This window comes from Choristoneura fumiferana, chromosome 5 (genome assembly GCF_025370935.1).
Source record: "Choristoneura fumiferana chromosome 5, NRCan_CFum_1, whole genome shotgun sequence".
Lineage (NCBI taxonomy): Eukaryota > Metazoa > Arthropoda > Insecta > Lepidoptera > Tortricidae > Choristoneura > Choristoneura fumiferana.
The window spans coordinates 19,751,120-19,772,407 of NC_133476.1; the positions used below are offsets into that span (position 1 = coordinate 19,751,120).

General features: G+C 37.4%; 2 protein-coding genes across 3 annotated transcripts in view; both read right to left on the minus strand.

Moving 5' to 3' along the window:
- Positions 1-1,464: 1,464 nt before the first annotated feature.
- LOC141428345 (23 kDa integral membrane protein-like) lies at positions 1,465-9,415 on the minus strand. 2 transcript variants are annotated; one of them, XM_074088305.1, is made up of 7 exons: positions 9,316-9,415; positions 8,847-9,033; positions 6,818-7,006; positions 5,644-5,823; positions 3,864-3,997; positions 2,965-3,070; positions 1,465-1,811 (listed from the first exon to the last, which is right to left on the minus strand). In XM_074088305.1, the coding sequence occupies exons 2-7, from the start codon at positions 8,919-8,921 to the stop codon at positions 1,728-1,730; spliced, it is 768 nt and encodes a 255-aa protein (XP_073944406.1). In that variant the 5' UTR covers positions 8,922-9,033; positions 9,316-9,415; the 3' UTR covers positions 1,465-1,727. The 2 variants fall into 2 exon arrangements, with proteins under 2 accessions (XP_073944406.1, XP_073944405.1); XM_074088304.1 differs by lacking the exon at positions 9,316-9,415 and adding an exon at positions 9,200-9,297.
- A 2,567-nt stretch (positions 9,416-11,982) lies between these two features.
- The window catches only part of LOC141428346 (uncharacterized), a 24,606-nt gene continuing 15,300 nt past the window's right edge, over positions 11,983-21,288 (minus strand). Inside the window, exons 2-5 of the mRNA XM_074088306.1 lie at positions 19,770-19,842; positions 19,112-19,324; positions 18,509-18,759; positions 11,983-13,598 (exon numbers count right to left, since the gene is read on the minus strand). Of these exons, the coding sequence (XP_073944407.1) occupies positions 13,505-13,598; positions 18,509-18,759; positions 19,112-19,324; positions 19,770-19,832 (621 nt within the window). The 5' untranslated portion in view covers positions 19,833-19,842 and the 3' untranslated portion in view covers positions 11,983-13,504. The remainder of the gene's footprint in view (positions 13,599-18,508; positions 18,760-19,111; positions 19,325-19,769; positions 19,843-21,288) is intronic.

Sequence of the window (21,288 nt, forward strand, 5' to 3'; positions counted from 1 at the left end):
ACATTGCTATGTGATGAATTGCATAATAAATTCTAATGTAGTTTTTTGGGTTTACCCTTGAAATGTCGTCAAACTTTTAATCGAATATCAGTTAAAAGTCAATGTTACCTATTTTTTCATTTCATCGAATATTCATTAGGTACCCCGAATGATTAAAAATAAGTATTTTTAAATCACAAACTTTTAATCGAATATCAGTTAAAAGTCCATGTTTCCTATTTTTTCATTTCATCGAATATTCATTAGGTACCCCGAATGATTAAAAATAAGTATTTTTAAATCACCGATTTTTAATTTCTGGAAATATTATTTAATAGATACTCTGACAGAACGTCATTTCGTGATTTATTATTTCATACTTTTTTGAATGAAATTTACCTATTTATTTTGTAGTGATTTAATTTTGTTAGGACGCAGTTTCAACCTAACCTTAATTACTTCTCTGGTAGCAATTTATTTTTGTTGGGGTCGCAGTTCTAACCGAACCTAACCTAACCTACTTTCCTGGTAGCAATTTATTTTTGTTGGGATCGCAGTTCAAGCCTGACCTAATCTACTGGTAGCGATTTATTTTTGATGGGTTCGCAGTTCTAACGTAACTTACTTATTTGGTAGCGATTTAATTTTTGATGGGGTCGCAGTTCTAACCTAACCTAACCTACTATTCTGGCAGCGATTTATTTTTGTTGGGGTCGCGGTTTTAACTCAACTTAACCTATTTTTCTGGTACCGGTTTATTTTTTTAGGGTCACAGTTCTAACCTAACCTAACCTATTTTTATGGTAGCGATTTTTTTGAGGTCGTAGTTCTAACCTAAACTATTTTATGGTTCACTGCTCTGCGAAGAAATAAACAGCGATATTTAGTTGTTCTATCTCATTAATAGTTGATGAAATGTATTTTTAAACAAATAATAATCCTTTTACTGTTGTTTTAATAATTGTTTTAAAATGTAATGAATAGTCGATAAAGTGAAATTACTCCAAGAGAAAATATTAGGTAGTATTGAATATTCTATGAATTCTTTTCGATGAAATAAAATTCGAGAAATAGTTTGTCGACATTTCAAGGGGCACCCAGTTTTTTAACGTATTTCGATATCGCACAGTGCAATTAAATCTAAATTATTGATAGTATTTTACAAATACATAGTGCTTGTAATAAGCGAAGAGGACAATTTTTCACCTTGACATGAGGGTGAGATAACTAAGTATTTATCTGGTTTTCAATAAATAAAAAATAAAAAACTCATTTAAACTCGTGAACGGTTCAAAAATTCTCAGTAATGGGTAATTCTAGACTTCTAGACTTGCTTTCTTCTCTTTCGGTTTTTTATATGGCAGTCGGGTTTTTTGGTGTTTTTTATTTATTATTTTATTTCTTAAATAAAAACTTACACCTTACCAGAAAGGATATGTCATTGTAGGAACTACGTACTTATTTCATTAAATTAATACACAGATGAAATATCTCGGATTTTTTATTTATGAAATCGAACAAACGAACAAACATCAAATAAAATCAATCTGAAAGTAGATAAAGCGGTGGTTTTGCTTTCTTATTTTTCGAAAATACATGCACATTTGCTAAATATTTTTTTTACACAAATTTAAAGTACTTACTCTTTAATATATAGAAATGAAATTTTGAACCATTTAAATAATAAAATTACCTACGTAGGTCATTACAAAGATTAATGATTTTATGTTTGCATTTCACGTAGATATTTAATATTTAGTGGTTTCCTTGTAAACCTGCACTCTGTTTTTCAGGTTATTAGCCACAAGCGTTGCCAGTACTATCCCAGTGATCTGAAAAACAAAGAATTTCATTACTTTGGTAGACTCAGGGGCTGTTTCACCATCTATTGATTAATTTTATTTGATGGATAAATTTAATCAATGGATGGTGAAAGAGGAGGTTAGTGATTTATGTACGTGTCAGATGCAAATATGTATACTTTTTCAAGTTGATTATGATTAGTTGACAATGTATGGTCAGCATCAAAAGTAGCTACATACTTTTTTACTTCGTCGTTTTACAGCACCGTACCATCAGCCAAATATGTGGTCTACCACCCTAAAGTTGATAATCGTGTGCATGTCAAAAAATAATAATGCCTATAGACATGTCTGTCAACTTGAAAGATCGAATATAGTGACATATTCATTTGATAGGAACTTGTTTAAAAATTGATATACCACTTATTTAGCTAATGGTACTTAACAGCATACTTTGACAAATGTGTTAAAACAACAGAGTAAAAAGGCACCCGCTACTTTTAATGCTGACTGTATACTACATGAAAGTCAATGACATTCTAATTATACTCTAAATAATATTTTTGAACAAACCAAAACTACAAAATGTGGACGAATATAATTAAGTCTAAGTACTGAATAAAAATAAAAAATAAAAATAGTTTTAATGACCAAAAGACACTAATCCCAAAGAATATGCATGCAATGCTAAGCAGTCAGGTTATATAGTTTTGATTTGACAAAACCAAGGGATTTAATCACTCCTTCAATATTGCTTAAATCAGGTAGCATCATCTCGAAGATACAAACTTAGACATGATGCACAGAAAAACCAGAAAAAGAGACCAGCGCTGGGAATCGAACCCAGGTCCTCAGCAATCCGTGCTGCGTACTATAACCCATACACCACTGCTGGACAGGAGTCTAGACACGAATTTCTCCTATGCACACATATCTCAGGTTGCTTTTTCCCACTACGCTACTTAAGCAGCAGCACTAGCGACATCTATGTTTCGCTCTCATCGAGAGACGTCACATTCTTTTGGAACTAATCGATCACACAGACAAGAGATGTCGCTACTAAGCAATCAAATTTTCATTGTAGATCATCATCATCATATCACTCCTATCGTCCACTGTTGGACATATGCCTCCTGTTGCCTCATTCAGTTGTGATTTTAGATAGAATGATTTTAAGAATTACTTCAAACCAGAAGCCCATAGTAGCGATGCCGATCATGCAGTCAGCAGAATCGCGGAGTGCGTACAAAATGGCATCTTCACAACCTTCGGAGTAGTAGCTGCCGGAGCTGCAGTTTGAGAAAACAAAGTGTTAGTTTTGGTGTATTAGGTACTGCAGGGTGCTGCCGAGCCAGTGTAGCCAAACCTACAGTTTTAACTGTAGATCTACAAGTTTTTGGGAAATTCTCTCAGTTTTTAGTTTTGGCCTCGAAATCTACAGATTTTTATTTAAGATGCCGTCATCCATTTTGTTTGCTACGTAGTCCGTAAGTTAGTCAGCTCCAGTAAAATTGCATAGGTGTACCTTTATTGTCATAATAATAGACTATTTTCAAGATAGACTATTTTGTCTAAAGTGCTGGATTAGCATAACAAAACTAGTTTTTATATAATACTTATTTTACTGTCGTAGAGTAAATGTATCTTCGAGACTTTTGAAATTTAATTTGATCAAAACTTTTATGATTATATGGTTTTTTGTTCTTAATTCTTTCCCTATAATGTATTTTATTTATTACTCCAATTATCATTAAATACTACAAAATAACAGAAAGATGTAGATTTACTGTTTTTTTATTTGATATTTACAGTTTTCTACAGTTTTACTCTATGATGAGGTTGGCAACACTGTCCCGAGCTTTTTTACTCTTATTAGTCACAAGTACCTACAGACTTACATCTGTACGTTAAGTTTTAACTAAATCCAAACGAACCGACACAGTATCTATATTTCTAGTTTAGACACAGAATAGATAATAAGTACAAGTAGTTTAGACGTGAAAACATGTGACAGACAGTTAGGTACTTTCAACGTTTATGTATATGGTTTGGATGTGCAAAATTAAATGGAAGATGAATCACGTGAGACAGCTGCGATACAGTTGGTTCTGTGCGAACTCTGTGCGCGCGCGGTGTGCGCGGGGGCAGCACGACAGGCTGATCGGCTCGCCCAGCGCTGGGTAGTCCTCTGGACCGTTCAGGCCGCAACATTCGTACTAGAAACAGAAAAAATCGTTGACATATAACTTATATTTCAAATCTCTATGTCTATGTCAACAAGAAGAAGGTAACCTTTAGGTTGGTATTGTGTTACTCTGAGAAGGAGCTTTGGTTGAGCTCGAAACGTGGCGTCAGTGTAGTGTGGCGGTGGCGATAGTCGGGTTTGTGTGATTGGTGTGTGTTTTTACAGTGTGAAGGTTTTGTTGTTGGAATGTGTTCGGAACTCAGACTTGAGAGACTCAGAAGAGTTCTTGGGGGTTTGGGTTTCATGCACAATTAATCACCCGGGTCATCTGTTGGCACATTTACCACTTCTTTTGTGTAGGCACTGAGCGAGCATCCATGAGGCTGACATGATCACCTGGAGTGTTCAACGCCTCAACAAAAATGAGAAATAAACAGTGTGAAGGTGCAGGAACTGCATGAACACACATTTGTCGCAACGTAGCTATCGCAAGGTCACGGATAAGCAAACTAATTGTTTAACACGTTCACTGCGGTTTCTGGTCGAATAGATCACTTGCACATTTAGTCCGCGGTGTTTCGATGTTTTTTGTGACCTTACCCTTACAATCCTAAAATTCAATCGACAATTTTTTTTGACATTGCGTATATCGGGCATAAAAGATCCGACAGTTGTACACATATGTTTAAATAGTTTTGAGTGATTGCATCTACTTACGAACTTAACTGTACCAAGAACAACTCTATGACTCAACATTCATTGTACTTACGCAGATAATGACCTTTTTAGACGAGCATGTCAAACAGGTCGTTTCGACTTGCAAACGCTCTAACAAAAAGTCGAATGTCGGATCCTATGTTCCCTACGACGCACCGATTTAATCTTCGAAATTTTTTCCCGCAGTGAACGTGTTATGGTCTCAACTCACTACACCGTATCATACCATAACCGTAAAAGGAACGTATCAGGCACGGAATGTAATGCGACACGGACTAAACCAACATGTCAACGGGTCATACCCATAAGAAGTGTATCGGCACCGTTATTGACGTTCCGTGCATGGCACGCGACGGTGACGGTTGTTTAAGAAACGTGCTTTTGGGCATAGTCTCATACTTTTCAATAGGTACAAAAAGAATATATTTTTAAGATTGGTTTTTTGCAATCTTTTTGTATTTTTTATTTCAATTCCAAATTTTTTGTTACTTTTACGGTCATCCCGTAAAACCTATATCGCAAATACAAACTGAAATGTAGATGCATAGAAAAACCAGAAAAATAAGACCTGCGCTGGGAATCGAACCCAGGTCCTCGGCATTCCGTGCCGGGTGCTATACCGCTACACCACTGCTGGACAACGATACAGACACGAATTTCTCCTATGCACCTCATATCTCATCTTGTGTTGTTTTCTTATTTAGCAACTTAAGCAGCGACACTAGCGACATCTATGCCGTAGCCCTCATCGAGAAACTTTTCCGCACTCCATCGGAACTAACCGCTCACCCGGACATAGATAGAGATAGAGATATCGTTATTAAGCAATCAAGTTAAGATTGGTTTTTTGGAATCTTTTTGTATTTTTTATTTCAATTCCAAATTTTTTGAATATATTTTTGCCTGTCGCATTTCTAATGCGGCCATGGTAAGATTGTACCCTTTATAGTTCATGCATACATTAGCCTGCAAAGACTCCCAATGCTGCTGATGCTGCAGGGCATCGTCGTCAGTCACGTTCCTGTAGAAGCCCTCGCGTAGATAGTCCATGATCTTGTACTCCAGACCAAAGCGCTGCAGAGCCACGTAAATGGCCACCATCAACTCCAGAACTACCAGGATCATGAGGAAACCGATGTACTGAAAACGAGGATAGTACTCATCAGTGACGAAGCGTCCATAGAACCCTATTCCCTATCGGCTTGCCCAATATTTACAAAATAGAACCACAAGACATGTAGAATTTATGAGAAATGTTAGCGATCTTATAGCTTCGGCTTTACCACGGAAATATCTGACGACACGCCAATGGTCAATGGTAGCTACTCGTATGTCATTACTAGAAGACGTTATCTGAAGCACTCACTCTTCTGAATGCTCTCTTGGCGTCTGTATCTGAATATGACCTTGTTTTTGTGTGGAAATGGGTAGCTGTATGCCGAGAATGTCTGAGGTTTTGTGAGGTGATGGACAATAGGCCGACCACCGTACGCGTATAAGTTTGGTAACTACTCATAATTGTCATTTTGTAAGTGTTATTTATTTTTGCAGTTAATATTGTTATTGTAATTTATATTATAATTGTTATTAGTTGATAGTATAGTGTTTATTAAGTAACCTGGTTTCTCGGTGTATTGGTTAGCTGTAATACAGTGTAAACAAATTGAATAATAAATAAATAAATCTAGTTTCAACGAGACAACCCCATCTCTGTAGTTTATTTACATACAATAAAAATACCTTAACAAGTGAATGGTGAAACAGCAAACAGGTCTTCAATAAATTATTTTTTAAATGTTTCCACCCTATCGATCTATGATTTCGCTAAGGTTGAAGAATTGCCTAACGCAAGTTTTTATTTCAAAGTAGAGTAATTTGATATGGTGTTAGCTTTGAATTAAACTAAAACTGAGGCATAGGCAGAATCAAGATCCTTCTCAAGGTCAGATTGAACAGGCTTTCCGTTCGAGCTCGCCTTCAGAACGAACCACGGATTGTTTCGAAACATGTTAGCTATACCTCGACTATTAATACGTGAGTAACTCATATATTTAAGTACTTTAGTCATCTTGTGGTTAATAAATTCAGATTTATTATGTTAGTAAGTAGGATTCTGTCTCAAACAATAACTAACCAGGTAAAGGAACTTGACGCTGTTCCGCAGTACCCCGAAGCATCCAAAAACTGCCACCACGAACAGAAACACGCAGGTGCCGATGATGAGCAGGTCGCCCACCAGCGTCCCAGCCGCCTCCACCTCGCCGTACTGGTGGAGTATGCGGGTATCCACCACGGCGAAGCCGAAGATAAAGACTGCTGTCACCTAGGCCATCAATAATCATAACAATATGGGGTTCGCATTGATACAGAAGCTTGCAAGCCTTGCAAAAGTCAGTATGACTGTAAATTTGGACTCAATCTCTGAGCTGAGGGCAGCCTCGTCAAATTGGGGCACTGTATGTGTCGCGTCGTCTTCATCAAAATGTCGTAGTCTCAGATTTATGGTCGGTTACGTCCGCTGGAAGGGCGGATATACACTGAAGGTGTTCCAGCTGCGGTTGCTGATAGAGACCATCGAGTGACCAGCGAGTGCTGCTTTCTGGCTGAAAGACGTTCTGTTCTAGTGGTTCTGGGGCGCCATGTGCGACGTCAGAGCTGGTGACGCAACAAGTTCACGCCGTTTTGTCACCTAAATAGTTTTAATTATGTATGTTCGTCTGTAAGAAATCTATTCTATGGGCGACTTTGCCGGAAATAAATGGTTTATTATTACTAGGTTTTTAACCGCCGTTTTAAAAAAGCCGTGGTGGCCTAGTGGTTTGACCTATCGCCTCTCAAGCAGAGGTTCGTGGGTTCAAACCCCGGCTCGCACCTCTGAGTTTTTCGAAATTCATGTGCGGAATTACATTTGAAATTTACCACGAGCTTTGCGGTGAAGGAAAACATCGTGAAGAAACCTGCACAACCTGCGAAGCAATTTAATGGTGCGTGTGAAGTTCCCAATCCGCACTGGGCCCGCGTGGGAACTATGGCCGAAGCCCTCTTGTTCTGAGAGGAGGCCTGTTCCCAGCAGTGGGACGTATATAGATGATGATGATGATGATGAGGTTTTTAACCAGTGAGGAAGCGCCGTCTGGATTGTTGCAGCAGGGCTACCGTTATTCCGATTATAGGATGTACAGTCACCTGCACCAATATCTGATACGACTCTATTTCTAGGGCCGGTAGGACGTATCAGATATTTTTGCACGCTCTGCTGTAGCAGATATTAATGCAGGTGACTGTACATAACCCCAAGTCTCAACTACTAAACCTATACATAAAATTGCCTGGGTGTTCTTCCTACAACATTACTGAACACCAAGGTGTACTTTTTGGAAATTTTCATTAAAATTTAGAAAAATCCGGGAATTTCAATTTAACTGCCAGGTTTAATGGTTCAAGTGATCGAAACCGTGGGTAAAGCATAGCACGTTATGATCACATAAATCTAAAGCTTATGACAGCTGGTTGTTAACGATTCATAGGACAATGCGCATTAGTCTAATGTTCCAGTTCCAGGTGGTTAGTAAAATAAAACTGGGTCGTTTCATTTTGATTACCTACGCAGTGGCGCAGGAAATATACAAATACGATAGCCAAGAACGTATAATTAAGCAAGTTTAGTTACTGCTAAGGAATGGAATTCAATCTCGCCATATGAAAAAAATGCTACAATTCAAAACATAAAAATGATACTCACAGGAACAATTTTAACAATTCAAAAATCATTGACTCTACCATGAGTTTCCGGGGCTTGCTTTTGAATCGATGGGACCGTGGTCAAGGGACACAAAAAGGGCGCTAAAAGACTTGTTAGTCCGGGCCTTAAGGGCTCTAGACCTGGCGCTTATCTCGCTCAAAGGGTCAGGATAGCAGTACCAAGTGGTAATGCTGCCTGCGTCTTGTGGACAATGTCTGTGACGTCGCTCGACGACATGAATGCCGTGTAGGCAAACAAAGAGAAGTTGTTTGGTTTATTTTAACTTATGGTGAGTGGATGTGTTCCATTAAATATAATAATTTTACATTCCAAAAACATGTACAGTAGTAAAACTAGCACAATTTGAACACAAATTTAGTATAAAATCCACAAAGACAATCTGAAAGTGGGAAATACTTACAATGCACAGTATGTTCAACGTAAGCAGCAACCCCCTCGTGCATCCGTGACCAAATTCAGACATTTGGTACATCATCTTGCGGGCAAACACTCCAAAGTTTTGTTTCGTTTAATTTCCCTTACAGAGACCCGTATGAGCCAGCCACGTGGCATTGATTGAGGGCAGGGAAAAGACAACTAGGTATACGCTGCAGGGAAACAACAGATGGCAAATTAGACATTGAATTTTTAAAGACGACAGCAATAATATCGATTTGCGTCCGGCTATATGCATTTCAGGTCTAAGAAAATTAAGTTATTTAACAATAAATGTGCTGGACGCCACACCCTTACCCTAGTATATAAGTTATATACCTATGTTATTTAAGAATAGCTATGTACTCGTACATAATACCGCACCATTACCCCAGTACTACATAAGTTATTTAAAACTCTGTTAATTAAGATTATATACAACGACGCACCCTTACCTAGTCCATAACAAACAAACTCTGTTAATTAAGTATCCCTACGGCCAAATGAGCCCCATTTCAATCAAAGCAAGCAAAACTTTCCACTAACCCAAACTTGATTGTACAAGTTCATATTACGCATTTGAAAATCACGCCAGTGGAAAAACACGGCGATGGAAAATTCCATAGCTTTAGACCAATAAACGAGCCAGGAATTGTCTCCAACCCCGCCGCCGTGCAGGCGCTAATAGCGCCTACACGGCAATCTTTAAAACAGTGCCTAGACCACCACATCATTGATTCCCACCGCGCCTGACGTTCGGAGGCCAAGACATCGAATGGTCCCCCACGGTCAAGTACCTGGGAGTGACCATCGATCGCCGACTCAACATGGCCGACCACGTCAGCAACACCATCGCGCAGACACGTGCCGCCAGAAACCTTCTGAAGCCGATCCTCCTATCTCACCTGCCCACAAGAGCGAAGATAGGAGTATACAAGGCATATATCAGATCGCAGCCCCTGCATGGTACGCGTTGGTGGGAGAAGGCAGGAAGAAGAGACTGGCCGCTCAGCAGTCACTCACCCTCCGGACCATCGTGAACGCTCCATGCTACGTGAAAAATGAGATCATTGCACGAGACCTTAAGATGGAGCCACTGAGCGTCTTCATCGAGAACTTAGCGAGGAAGATGTTCGAGCGTACGGACAGCTCTCGCCACCAACACCTGTGCGAGCTGGCGCCGTACCACGCACGCCCACCCGACGGGAGGAGGTTGCCGCGCGATCTAATCGTGCAGGCGACCACCCCCAATGACAACCAGCGGACATGAGACCACGACCCTAGACGCAGGCTGACGATCGCCCGCTAGGCCGCGCCCCGCGGGCTCGATCTCGCCGCGTCAAAAAGGAAGCAAGAAAGAAGCCAAGAGCATCCCGCTCATAACCACCGACCTGGCCATCGCAATGGCCAGCGACAGACGCCACCGAAGGGGGCCAATGCCCCGACCGGTAAGCCCACGGCCCCTCAGGGTCAGTGAGAAGAAACTCGAACATCATTGATTCGATTCATTAGTACTACGGCGAGCGCTAAGCCGCTTCCAATAAGATCGCTGAGTTTTCTTTTAAAATGCTTACGTCTATAGTTTCCTTTTAAATAGTAATGCGCACCCGCGCATACTCGTAGTAATGTGCGGGATTGTTTGAAGGGTCCCGTACAATAAAAATGCTTCTTTATTTACGATAACAATTGAATCTTGTGTGAACTTTGCCTGGCAATTAAAAGCTAATCAATAGATTAAATTAATGTTTTTTATTTTATACTTTTTTGATATTTCTGTGAAAATAGTAGATTAAAACTATTATAACCCGTATATATTTAGAATAATATTTAGAAATATATTTTTTTATTCCTTCGCCATATTTTTTTTCGCAGACGCCATATTGAAATATTATATACCCTATGTCACTCCGACAGTTATGACGAATCCAATGATACCTCATATGTTGCAATCCGTCCAGCCGTTTAGGCTGCAGCGAGGACCAAAGAAATGGACATACATACCCACATACATACATACTTACATATATACATACATACATACATACATACATACATACATACATACATACATACATACATACGCTCGCAAAACATAACCCTCCTTCGGGCAGTCGGGTAAAAAATAGTCTTAAATATTGGTGAAAGATTTTTTTGCACCCGCCCGTTTACGTTAATAATAGTAGATTGTTCAACAAGGGACTAAAACAAATAAGCCGTAATGACACGAGATGTTTAGCCACCCGAGCAGAGCGAGGGCGGCTATAGTTCGAGTGTCATTATGGTTGTTTAGTCTCGCGTTTAATACTTTTCACTTTGAATGCGAGGGAAAAAAACGACGTTCTATACAAAATTACAATAACTACTTTTTTACAACGTACACTCAATACGAATAATGGACATCTGTTTAAAATTTAAATGGCAACAAAATTGGTTCCGTAGTTTTTTCTTTTTTTCATTGTAAAGTGACGCTTTAAATGCTTGCACATTTAGCCAACAGATTCAAACTTGAAAACTATTTTAAAACTAATTGGACTATGCACAATAAAATGAATTCATCCTTAATAATAATTAAATATGTTCATTTTCGTAATCATTAATCGTGTTTCACGAAATTAAATCGTTTTTGTTATATTTTAGCACAGTTGTCATTTTGAGGTTATTTCCACGCCATAAAAATTATCTATACACAATCAATGAAAAAGGCGACAATCCTCCATACACAAACACCGTGACTGGCTGTTTGGGGGTTTCCAGACTAAATTGAAAAAAAAAAAACTAATCCCTAGAGATTAATAAGGAGCTTTAGTCCCGACATGCTTAGACTAAAATAACATTTTAAGAGCATGAGAAGTGAAAAATATGTAGTATGTGGGTACCACATTTTACATTAAAGACTAGTATATAATGAATGACACACAGCATGTTAATTAATAGGTATATCATTCATTTTGTTTGGCAACGGATTTATGGTCGGGCGTTTGTAGCTTTGAGGACGAACCTCTAAAGGGTTTGAAACGCGTTAGCATTTGGTATGGTGTTTGTTTTAAGTTGGGCTTGTGTGATTATTTGTGTGACGAGTTTACCATTACATAATTAGTACATAATGTAAAGAAAAACATGCATTTCATTTAAATACACACTTTATTTTTTAAATTGTATATTTTGATTACAAAATCGTACGTGCCTGACTGTTGGCTTATCTGCATAATGCTTTGAGTATTCAACTAGATAAATACTCAAAGGCATAATGTCATACAAAAATAAACAGACATCTGAACTATGTTATATCGGTAAAAACAAACTTAAAGATTAAGTACTGATTTGTACAGAAGATGAATAAATAAAAAAAGTAACTTATAGAAAAAAAGCTTATAATGTAATTTGTTGGAATGTCTCAAACAGATCATTATTAGTTATAGTTAAATCTAATGACAACGATGTTTCAAAATACTCGAAATCACTGGAATACTGTATTATCCACTCCCGTAATTTTAATTTTTCTACGAACCAAAGGAAAATCGATATTTACTTGTTAAAAATGTTTTTTTAATACTTTTCCCTTACTTAAATAGGTGTAAGGTCATAGAATAACAAAAAATGACTCTATTTTTCATTAAGTTTATTTAGGTATTTATAATGAAATAAATTATTGCTCTTTTCAATCGGTCGTTGAGTGTTAGTGGTGACAGCTTATTCTGAAATAGGCATTATTTAAAGACTGGCTACCCGTAGTACCCATACAAGAAGGTACAGTCAAGTGTAAAAATATGAACTTATTCAAAGTTTCAAAAATAAGTACCACAGAGTCTTATTCCGATGCAATAAGACCGTAGTAACATATTTTTGAGTGGTTCCAATAGATACATAGTTTGCTATCTGCTATTTTGAATAATGTATTATAGAAAAATATCGAAAAATATCGTTGCAATAAGAATTGATGTACTTAGCAAATTTACTTCTTTTGTATTTCTTAGTATTTAGTTAAACAAATTGTGTGCATGAATGTTAAATGCAATTTTATTGTAATTGTATTGTAGACATATTGTTTCCATTGTGTATATTAATTTCCATTGTGCTGTTTACAATATGTAATTGTACCGAATCAAATAAATAAATATTTTTATTTATTCGATTGATTGACTCAGCGGTAACGTTTCGTGTGCTCTGCCTAACCCATTTGGGAATACAGGCGTGATGTTTGTGTGTTTTATGTTTGTGATTGACTCACTTTCGTAGTTTACGCTTATGCTTATATTAACTGTTCTTGTCAGTAGGCTTATGCAGTACATGTACAGTTGAGGGCATAAATATCTATGCAGCCATTATGACCTTACGATTAGTGGCATAAAGGTGTATAGGTATTTTTTGACCTTGACTGTACTAAGTGCTAAAAATAATTAATTCCTGACACTATTCATAGAATGAAATTTCTCCCTTTCCCTTCTCTTTTCAGCTCTTGGTAAATGTAGTACTTGGTAAATTTAACCTTTTTTCCGGAGATTGGAGCAACATGAAATCAATGATGATACTGATAAATCAGTGAACAAATACAGAATTTTGAGCGTTGTACAAATTAATAATGACTGAGAAGAGAACTCGTGACTCCTTAAATAAATACGGTAACTTAAAAGTAGCGCCGTGTGGTTAGCGAAGTAGCCCGAACAGGGAAGAGAGGATTAGTATTGAAGGCGCGAGGGAGGATATTGGAGCGCTGTTGCCCCATCCTTCCACTGGGTCCCTGAAAAAGAAAAAAAAATCGATATGAATAAAATATCAAAAGATATAAAATATAGCCTTCAAAAGGCGAGTGTATCGCCTATTGCAAGGCCGGCAAAGCATCCGCTGTCCTAATAATGCTGTAGGTGTCCATGGGTGGCGGTGATCACTTACCATCAGGTGACAAAAAATATGCGTGGTTTTGAGAACTTTACACCTTGTATTATTTATTATGTGCCTAAACTTCTGGGCCATCCATAAAGGCACACCAATTTTGTCAATTTTTAACCCCCCCCCCCCCTTTCACACCTATTGCTATGAAAATTGCAAACCTGTTGTCACAAACTGTCAGACCCCCCCCCCCTAAATGTGCGACGAAATTTATGGATGACCCTTTTAGGCCATGAATGTGAGTGGTTGATAAAATCCCAAAATCATAATATATCCATCCATACTAATATTATAATTGCGAGGTGTGTGTTTGTATGTTTGTGTATTTGTATGTTTGTCCGCCTTTTACGTCGAAACGGAGTGACGGATCGACGTGATTTTTGGCATAGAGATAGTTTATGGGCCAGGGAGTGACATAGGCTACTTTTAATCTCGGAAAAATGCACAGTTCCAAATGCACAGCGCGCGATAACCGAATTCTTCGCGGGCTAAGCCGCGGGCAAAATCTAGTTCAAAAATAAACGAATGATGGTGATAGTTGTACTTATGTGATGGGTATGTTCTTATACCTAGTGCCATCCACGAAGACGCGTGATTTTATCAAAATTAGACATTAAGTCATTGTAATAAGAACCACGGCACGGGTCATCGTGAATGACTCTACCTGTACAGCATGGAGATACTGTAAGAGCTGAGCTGCAGAACATTTACATTGAGTTTGTCTACGTATTTTGTTCAATAAAGAGTTTACATACATACATACATTCGTTGCATAGACGTAGCTACCATAAGGTCGCAGGTGAATAAATAGTAATCGTTTATGTATTTTTTTTTTTACTTGGCTGGATGGCAAACGAGCAAGTGGGTCTCCTGATGGTAAGAGATCACCACCACCCATATAAATCTGCAACACCAGGGGTATTGCAGATGCGTTGCCAACCTAGAGGCCTAAGATGGGATACCTCAAGTGCCAGTTATTTCACCGGCTGTCTTACTCTCCACGACGAAACACAACAGTGCAAGCACTGCTGCTTCATGTATGTATGTAAACTCTTTATTGTACAAAATAAAACAAACAAAACACAATTGACAAACTTTGAGATACTTGTACAAAGGCGGACTTATCCCTTTAAGGGATCTCTACCAGTCAACCTTTGAGTAGATGAGAGGAGCAATCAGTTAGGGTCCGACAAAAAGTGAGTTTAAGAGTAAAAAATTGTGGAAGCTACTATACAGTCTCAGTCAGTTTCTATTCCCTATGCTAATGTTAATTCGCGGCACGGGTACATATTAAAGTACATAAAGTTTCAAAATAATACTCGTAATTAACGAAATACATAATGATCATTTCTGATCATTTGACATAAGGCAAATTTCTCAGAAATTGACAATTGTACAGAATTGGTATAAAATCAACCTAACCTAACCTATTATAAGCCAATATGTAGATTACATGATCATAAAAGCTTGTATAATTAATAGTTTTACCGAAAATTAAATGTTAAATGTCAAATGACCATTATGTATTTCCTCCATTATTCTTTTTACATTTTATTTATTTTGACACGTTCCCCCACGGCTCATTGTCACACTAAAAGGCGAGCTAGGCGAGACGAGGATTTTTACTAATGTTGATAAGCTGGAGTCCGCAAGTCTCCGCTCCGCTTCAGTGGAAGCGTACCTTAATAGAAGTCGTAGATCGTCGGTCACAATGACTCCCGCAAAAATTAAATTAAATTACTATTAGTGATGGACCAAATGTGGTTTGAACCGAATACGAACTTCGGCCGAACATTCGGTAAAAATAAAAAAGCTGCCAAAATTCGGTTAAACTGAATGTAAAACGAATTTCGGCCCATCCCTTATACTATAAAATTCAAATAAAAAAAAATATTAGAGAGTCGCTGGCAGCGGATAGATGCGAGGGGCTGAAGACAGAGTGTAGTGGTGCGCCATGGAAGAGACCTATGTCCAGCAATGGACTGCTAGAAGGCTGATGATGATGATGACTATAAAATTATTCCTATACTGAGATTGTCTAAGTATACCAAATAAGTTTCCTATTTGTAATCTCGCTGTTTGACTTTCATTTGTCTGTATCTACATTGTAACACTAGATAATTATGAAATACCTACTATTTATGTTGCTTTTTAAACTAATTCAGCTGGCATGTGTCGGCCATTAGGTGACCTATATATCTGGTGATAAAATTGAGTACTTAGTTATATCAAGCAAAATGATCATCCAACACAAAATTGCAAAACAGCGCCTGGTGAACTCTTATCATGCCCTAGACAAGGATGATTTATATTTTCAATTGTATATGTTCCGTTTCTTTTGTACAATAAAGTGTTTACATACATACATAATTGGGTTAACACTGGGTTATTATAGATACGACTGTTCATAGCGTATATTTTAACACTTGTCTACAAAATTGTGCGGAACCTTCGGTGGACGAATCTGCCTACCACTTTGCCGGTTTGTCTTGAATATGTTCAGTCAAACTGATTCATGTACCATGGTGGAACTTTTTAGTAATTAAATTTCACTATGATTTCAACATGACATTATACGCCTATATCGAATTTATTAAAAGTGTAAACAAACCTATTTCATCAAAATTCTTGTATAAACACCCAGTCGATAACACATTTATCTATACTTAATTCGTGTCTTTTAACTAGATGTCTAATCACTTTTTTCACTTGATTTCAATATATATTTTTCATTTGAAAAATCTTCGTCTAAATCGGACGTTATTTCTTGATTGAAACATGTGTATAATCTGTAGTAGCATAGACTAAAGTAGAGATGGTGGAAAATTTGACATTTTAAAAATCGATTAATGCGCGGATGTATAAGCAATTTTTATTTACTCTCCTTAAAATTAAGAAATAGTTACTGCTTTTATAATTGAATAAACAGTCTTTGGAATTAAATCAAGTTATGTAAATAATAAAATAGACAAAAATACGTTGATCTATTAAGTAAATTAATAAATAATCGATTTACTAAACAGATTAAGTAATTATTTTGCAATAGGTTCTAGTTTTCACATCAATAAATGTCTATGGTCGGGTTAATTACGTCTTTGTTTACGCTTGTCATAAATTGGATCGGAATACAATATAGTAGCACAATGGTTCCACCCTAGTACATGATTCAATTTGATCGACTGTGTCTCCTCTTTATAACTTGCCAGTAATTATTTGGCGTATTTAAAAATAAAATTGCTACTCATTGACCAGGGTAAATTGAGATACATCGTGAAACAGCTAGTTTTATAACAGAAAAAAAGTACATAGCCTTCTTTGGGGAATATCCAAGTACCCGATCTAGAGATACAAAAACAATTGACTTTGGACTGTAACATGCATCATGACACGACTGATTTAAAGAAGATTTTCCTTATTGTTTAAGACCACGTCTGATAAAAGCAAAAGCAGGCCTACTCATAGGCAGCTCTGACTATTCTGTTTTAGTGTAATCTCGCAAATACACTGCGAAACGCTAGGAACGAAAAAGAAGAACTACCATTTTACTCGTTTTCTAATTTCGTGAAATTAGGTACTTTGTTGTATTTATGTTTTTCTTTTCGTTAATCTTTTAATTGCTGGCAGATCCATTAATTTAATTTTCTCAGGTACATTACCAGAGATTACTTTGATAGCTCCGTATTACCTCAATTTACCTCTTAATTTTTAATTTAATTATTTTTTATTGCGTAGTGGCATTAAAAAATATATTATGTGTAAATTTTACCAGTCTATCTATTACTCTTTTTGTGTTACGGCTCTGTGACAGACAGATGGACGGACGGATAGTGTAGCAACATTAATAGAGTTCCGTATACCTTTGGGTATGGAAAACTAAAAAGGAGAACTAGGATTTTACTCGATTGTTATATTTTTAAGTTCTACTCCTTAAGTTTTATTTTATCAGGAACATGAATGAATTTTTAGTCTTTTCGTATGAAAAAACGACTAATATCTAGCCAAATAGCAGTTATATCAGATTTGCTTGCAACTTGAGCTTTAAAGCAGTATTATTCACTCACAGGGTCTTATAAGCGTAGCTAATGTTTGAATTGTGTTTTCTGTTCACCTTGAAACTTGACTTGAATGATAGCTTCGATGGCCGTTCTAGATTATGTGTATATGTGTGCGTGTGTTCATGATCATGAATATGTGGGAACTCCTCTATCAAAGCTCTCTGTCTCATCGGTAGGGTAAAAACCAACTGGATTATCTTTAAACCTGAAGTCTTTTCATGATCCCTATATAAAAGAAACACAACATTCAATACGTCACTTTATTAACTTATGGGATACAAAACAACTTCCACCAAACCTACTGGTATCTATATTGAGAAAGACTGCTAAAACCAGTTCGTACAAATAAATATTGCGCGAGCCAGTAAACCAGTCTTACTAGTCTATATGAACCACTACATCAAGTTATTGCAACGGCTTTAGTAATAAGATTCATTGTCAATAGGGAGCATAATAAATATTTATTAATTTCCAAACAACAAGCAGTCTGTCTTTTTAACCTAAAAAACGTTTATGATTATAATTAAAGCATTAAGAGAGCTGAAACTAAATAACGAATCGGTAAACATCACACTGGCCAGTTTGAAAATTTTTGATTTGATTAAAACTTTGACAGAGAACGAAAGATAAATTCAAATATGGAAAATTACAACTGGTCAGTATGAATGGTGTAGAATTGAAAATAAAGAAAAGAACGAAAGCCTACAGGATGCCGATGACGCCGCAAGCGACGCGTCCGCCCGCGTTCCCTGTCTTCCTGGAGTCAGGGTGGTCTGAGCGTCCAAAGTCGTCGGCTCTCTCGTGGAGGACCAAGCCACGGCCGAGGATGCTGTGGGGGCCGACGAGAGAGATCAGGTTGTCGACGAAGTCGATGCGGCCGATGCGAGTCTCGTCGAACTCTACGTTACCGAGATCGCCGACATGGCGGTCCTCGTCGTTGGGGTGGCCGTGCTGTTTCTGTAATGGAATGTTGTGCATTTCAAAACTTTGAGTGACCTTTGAGCAATAAAAAAAATTGTTCCTTAGCGAAAATTTAGTTTAAACGTTAAAAATCCACAAGGTAAAGACAAAACTGTTAGAGTGTAGTTCTGGATTATTTTTACATTTTATAATCACAGCCGGCCGAAGCACGTTGTTTTGAATCATCGTCAAACATGGATCAAGAGTATTCAAGAGGACGTATTTAACGGTATTCATCAATCTTTCTTGAACCTTTCCATGGTTAATTGCAATAAACACCAATTAATACAATTTATTCCGAATTTTCGCAACAACTAAGAAGGCTTGTGTACCTTCTTTACCCACTTACATGTTCAGGGTTGAAATGGCTTCCAGTGCTCAGGCATCCTCCCGTGATGTCCCCTTTTTCGTGGACATGGAAACCATACTGTCCGTGGTTGAGCCCGAGGATGGTACCCTCAACTCGGACCTTGCCGTCATGGGTTTGAGTGAAGGTCACGTTGCCCTGTATATCGGGACCCCTAGGATCTGCCACGAAGGCAATGGCACGAAGCTCGGGAACCTGTGATTTGATAGAACAACACAGCAGTTTAGAGGTGGTATCTTGTGGATAAACCTTTTTCCTCAATAGAGCAATTATGCTGCATACTAGTGTTACGTTCTTCATTTGTAAATAAATCATAAAACAACTGAAAAAATCGTAAATACAAAAGACGTAATGGATTTGCAATTTGAGGAATAAAGTCTGCGTATATTACATTTTTTCCTCAATCTTATTAAGCAAGTTACTTTCAAATTGTAGGAGTTTTCTACAGTGTCAAATCATTAGAGATAATATCGACAAAAATAATGATAAAACGATATCTGGAATTTGCAAAAAAATTCAATTGGCAGATAACAAAGATAAGACAGAATAACTAAACAAAAGAAAGTGACATAAGAATGGCCTACTTCCTTTATCGATTGCATAGTCAATTGCTATTGATTGTGCTTTAATTAGTACTCACATGTCCATGGTGAGCCGCCACCATGACGACTGTAGCCGCGAATAAAACGTAGTGCTTCATCATTGCTGATTATCTGCAAAAAACAGAGTTTCTGTCAAAAACAGCACGTAGCTGGAAACTCCTTTTCTGGACTAAGTTTACCGACATCTCTCAGTAATACCTCTATCATACTAAAAAGGTCGCGGATAGGCTCCTTCTTGAACTGTTTTCTAATGAGGCAATTGCAAGCAAGCTTCTCGTTTTAGTTTGTAAATATAACTATGATTAATAGTCAGTCGATTCTGAAATCTTCATCCAGCACGTCAAAACGCATTAACTGTGGGAAACTGTTTTTGTACCTAATAATAGTCCAGGCACAGGTGTTAAAGTTCTCAAAACTAACAGGTGAATGTAGAACTTGCTTAAGTGCACATAATAACACGTTAATATCGGACAGTTCTGAAAAGTCCAGATGGCTAAAGCCTTGGGTCTCAAACAACAACAATAACAAGTGTATTGTGAGACAATCTTATCCGGTGGTTTGCTTATAGTTGAATGAGTCAGTCGTCGTGTCATATATCAGCATTATTGACCCAGTGCGTTTCATTTTGTTCTGTACCGATTTTTAGCTTTTTTTTTTCAACATTATATATGACTAGTCTTTCCTCACGGCTTTGTTTGCGTGAACCATTAGTTCACAGGAGACTGAAGGAAGAGCTGTCCGTACTTCCTCGGACAAAGAATTAGGTATCTTAGCTATGTTTTAATTAAGTTCATTTTTATTTATAGTTCCCAATAATTAAATCATCGCATAAAGCCAGCGCATAGATCAGCTGTGCGAAATTTCACGTTTCTAGACTTGGTTATTAGGGTTGGATTTTGGAATTTAACATGCGTACATCAGGGAATATCGAAACACAAAGTCCAAACCCCTTCCAAATCAAAATAAAATGATTTACACAAAAAATGTTTAATGAAATTTCTTACGGCCTTCGTGGGCAGTGGAGTGGACTATGTTTATATGTAGAAACATTTGGTTGGCAGGAAATTATCCCAAAAAGATATTTATATTTTGAAACAGTATTAAGACATCAATAGCATAAATATTGACGTATATATGAAGACGGAAGCAACAAACTACCAAGACAAAGAACCAAATAATCTCGCTTTTTTGCATGAGAAACGGAAGTATTTCCAACATGAAAATTTGTAAACAAAATGGTTTTTGTTGATACTGATTGTCCCGACATGCGAACTGAGTTCATTACTTTAGACGCTCTGATTCACGTATTTTGACATGAAGGTTAAGTAAGCAATAAGTTGAAAACATCCAGGAAAAATCCCAAGGGATCTGGACAAATCTCGTACCTAATAACGATTTAATAATACTTGCACTTCTTATGATAAAAACTGAACACAAAGCACTAGACGATTTATGTAAAGTGATGCGACTTATACTTATTGCGATTGTTGTTTTATTGCTATACTTTTTCTGGTCTCAGCCGCGCATGGAATCTTACTGACCTTTCAAGATGTCGCT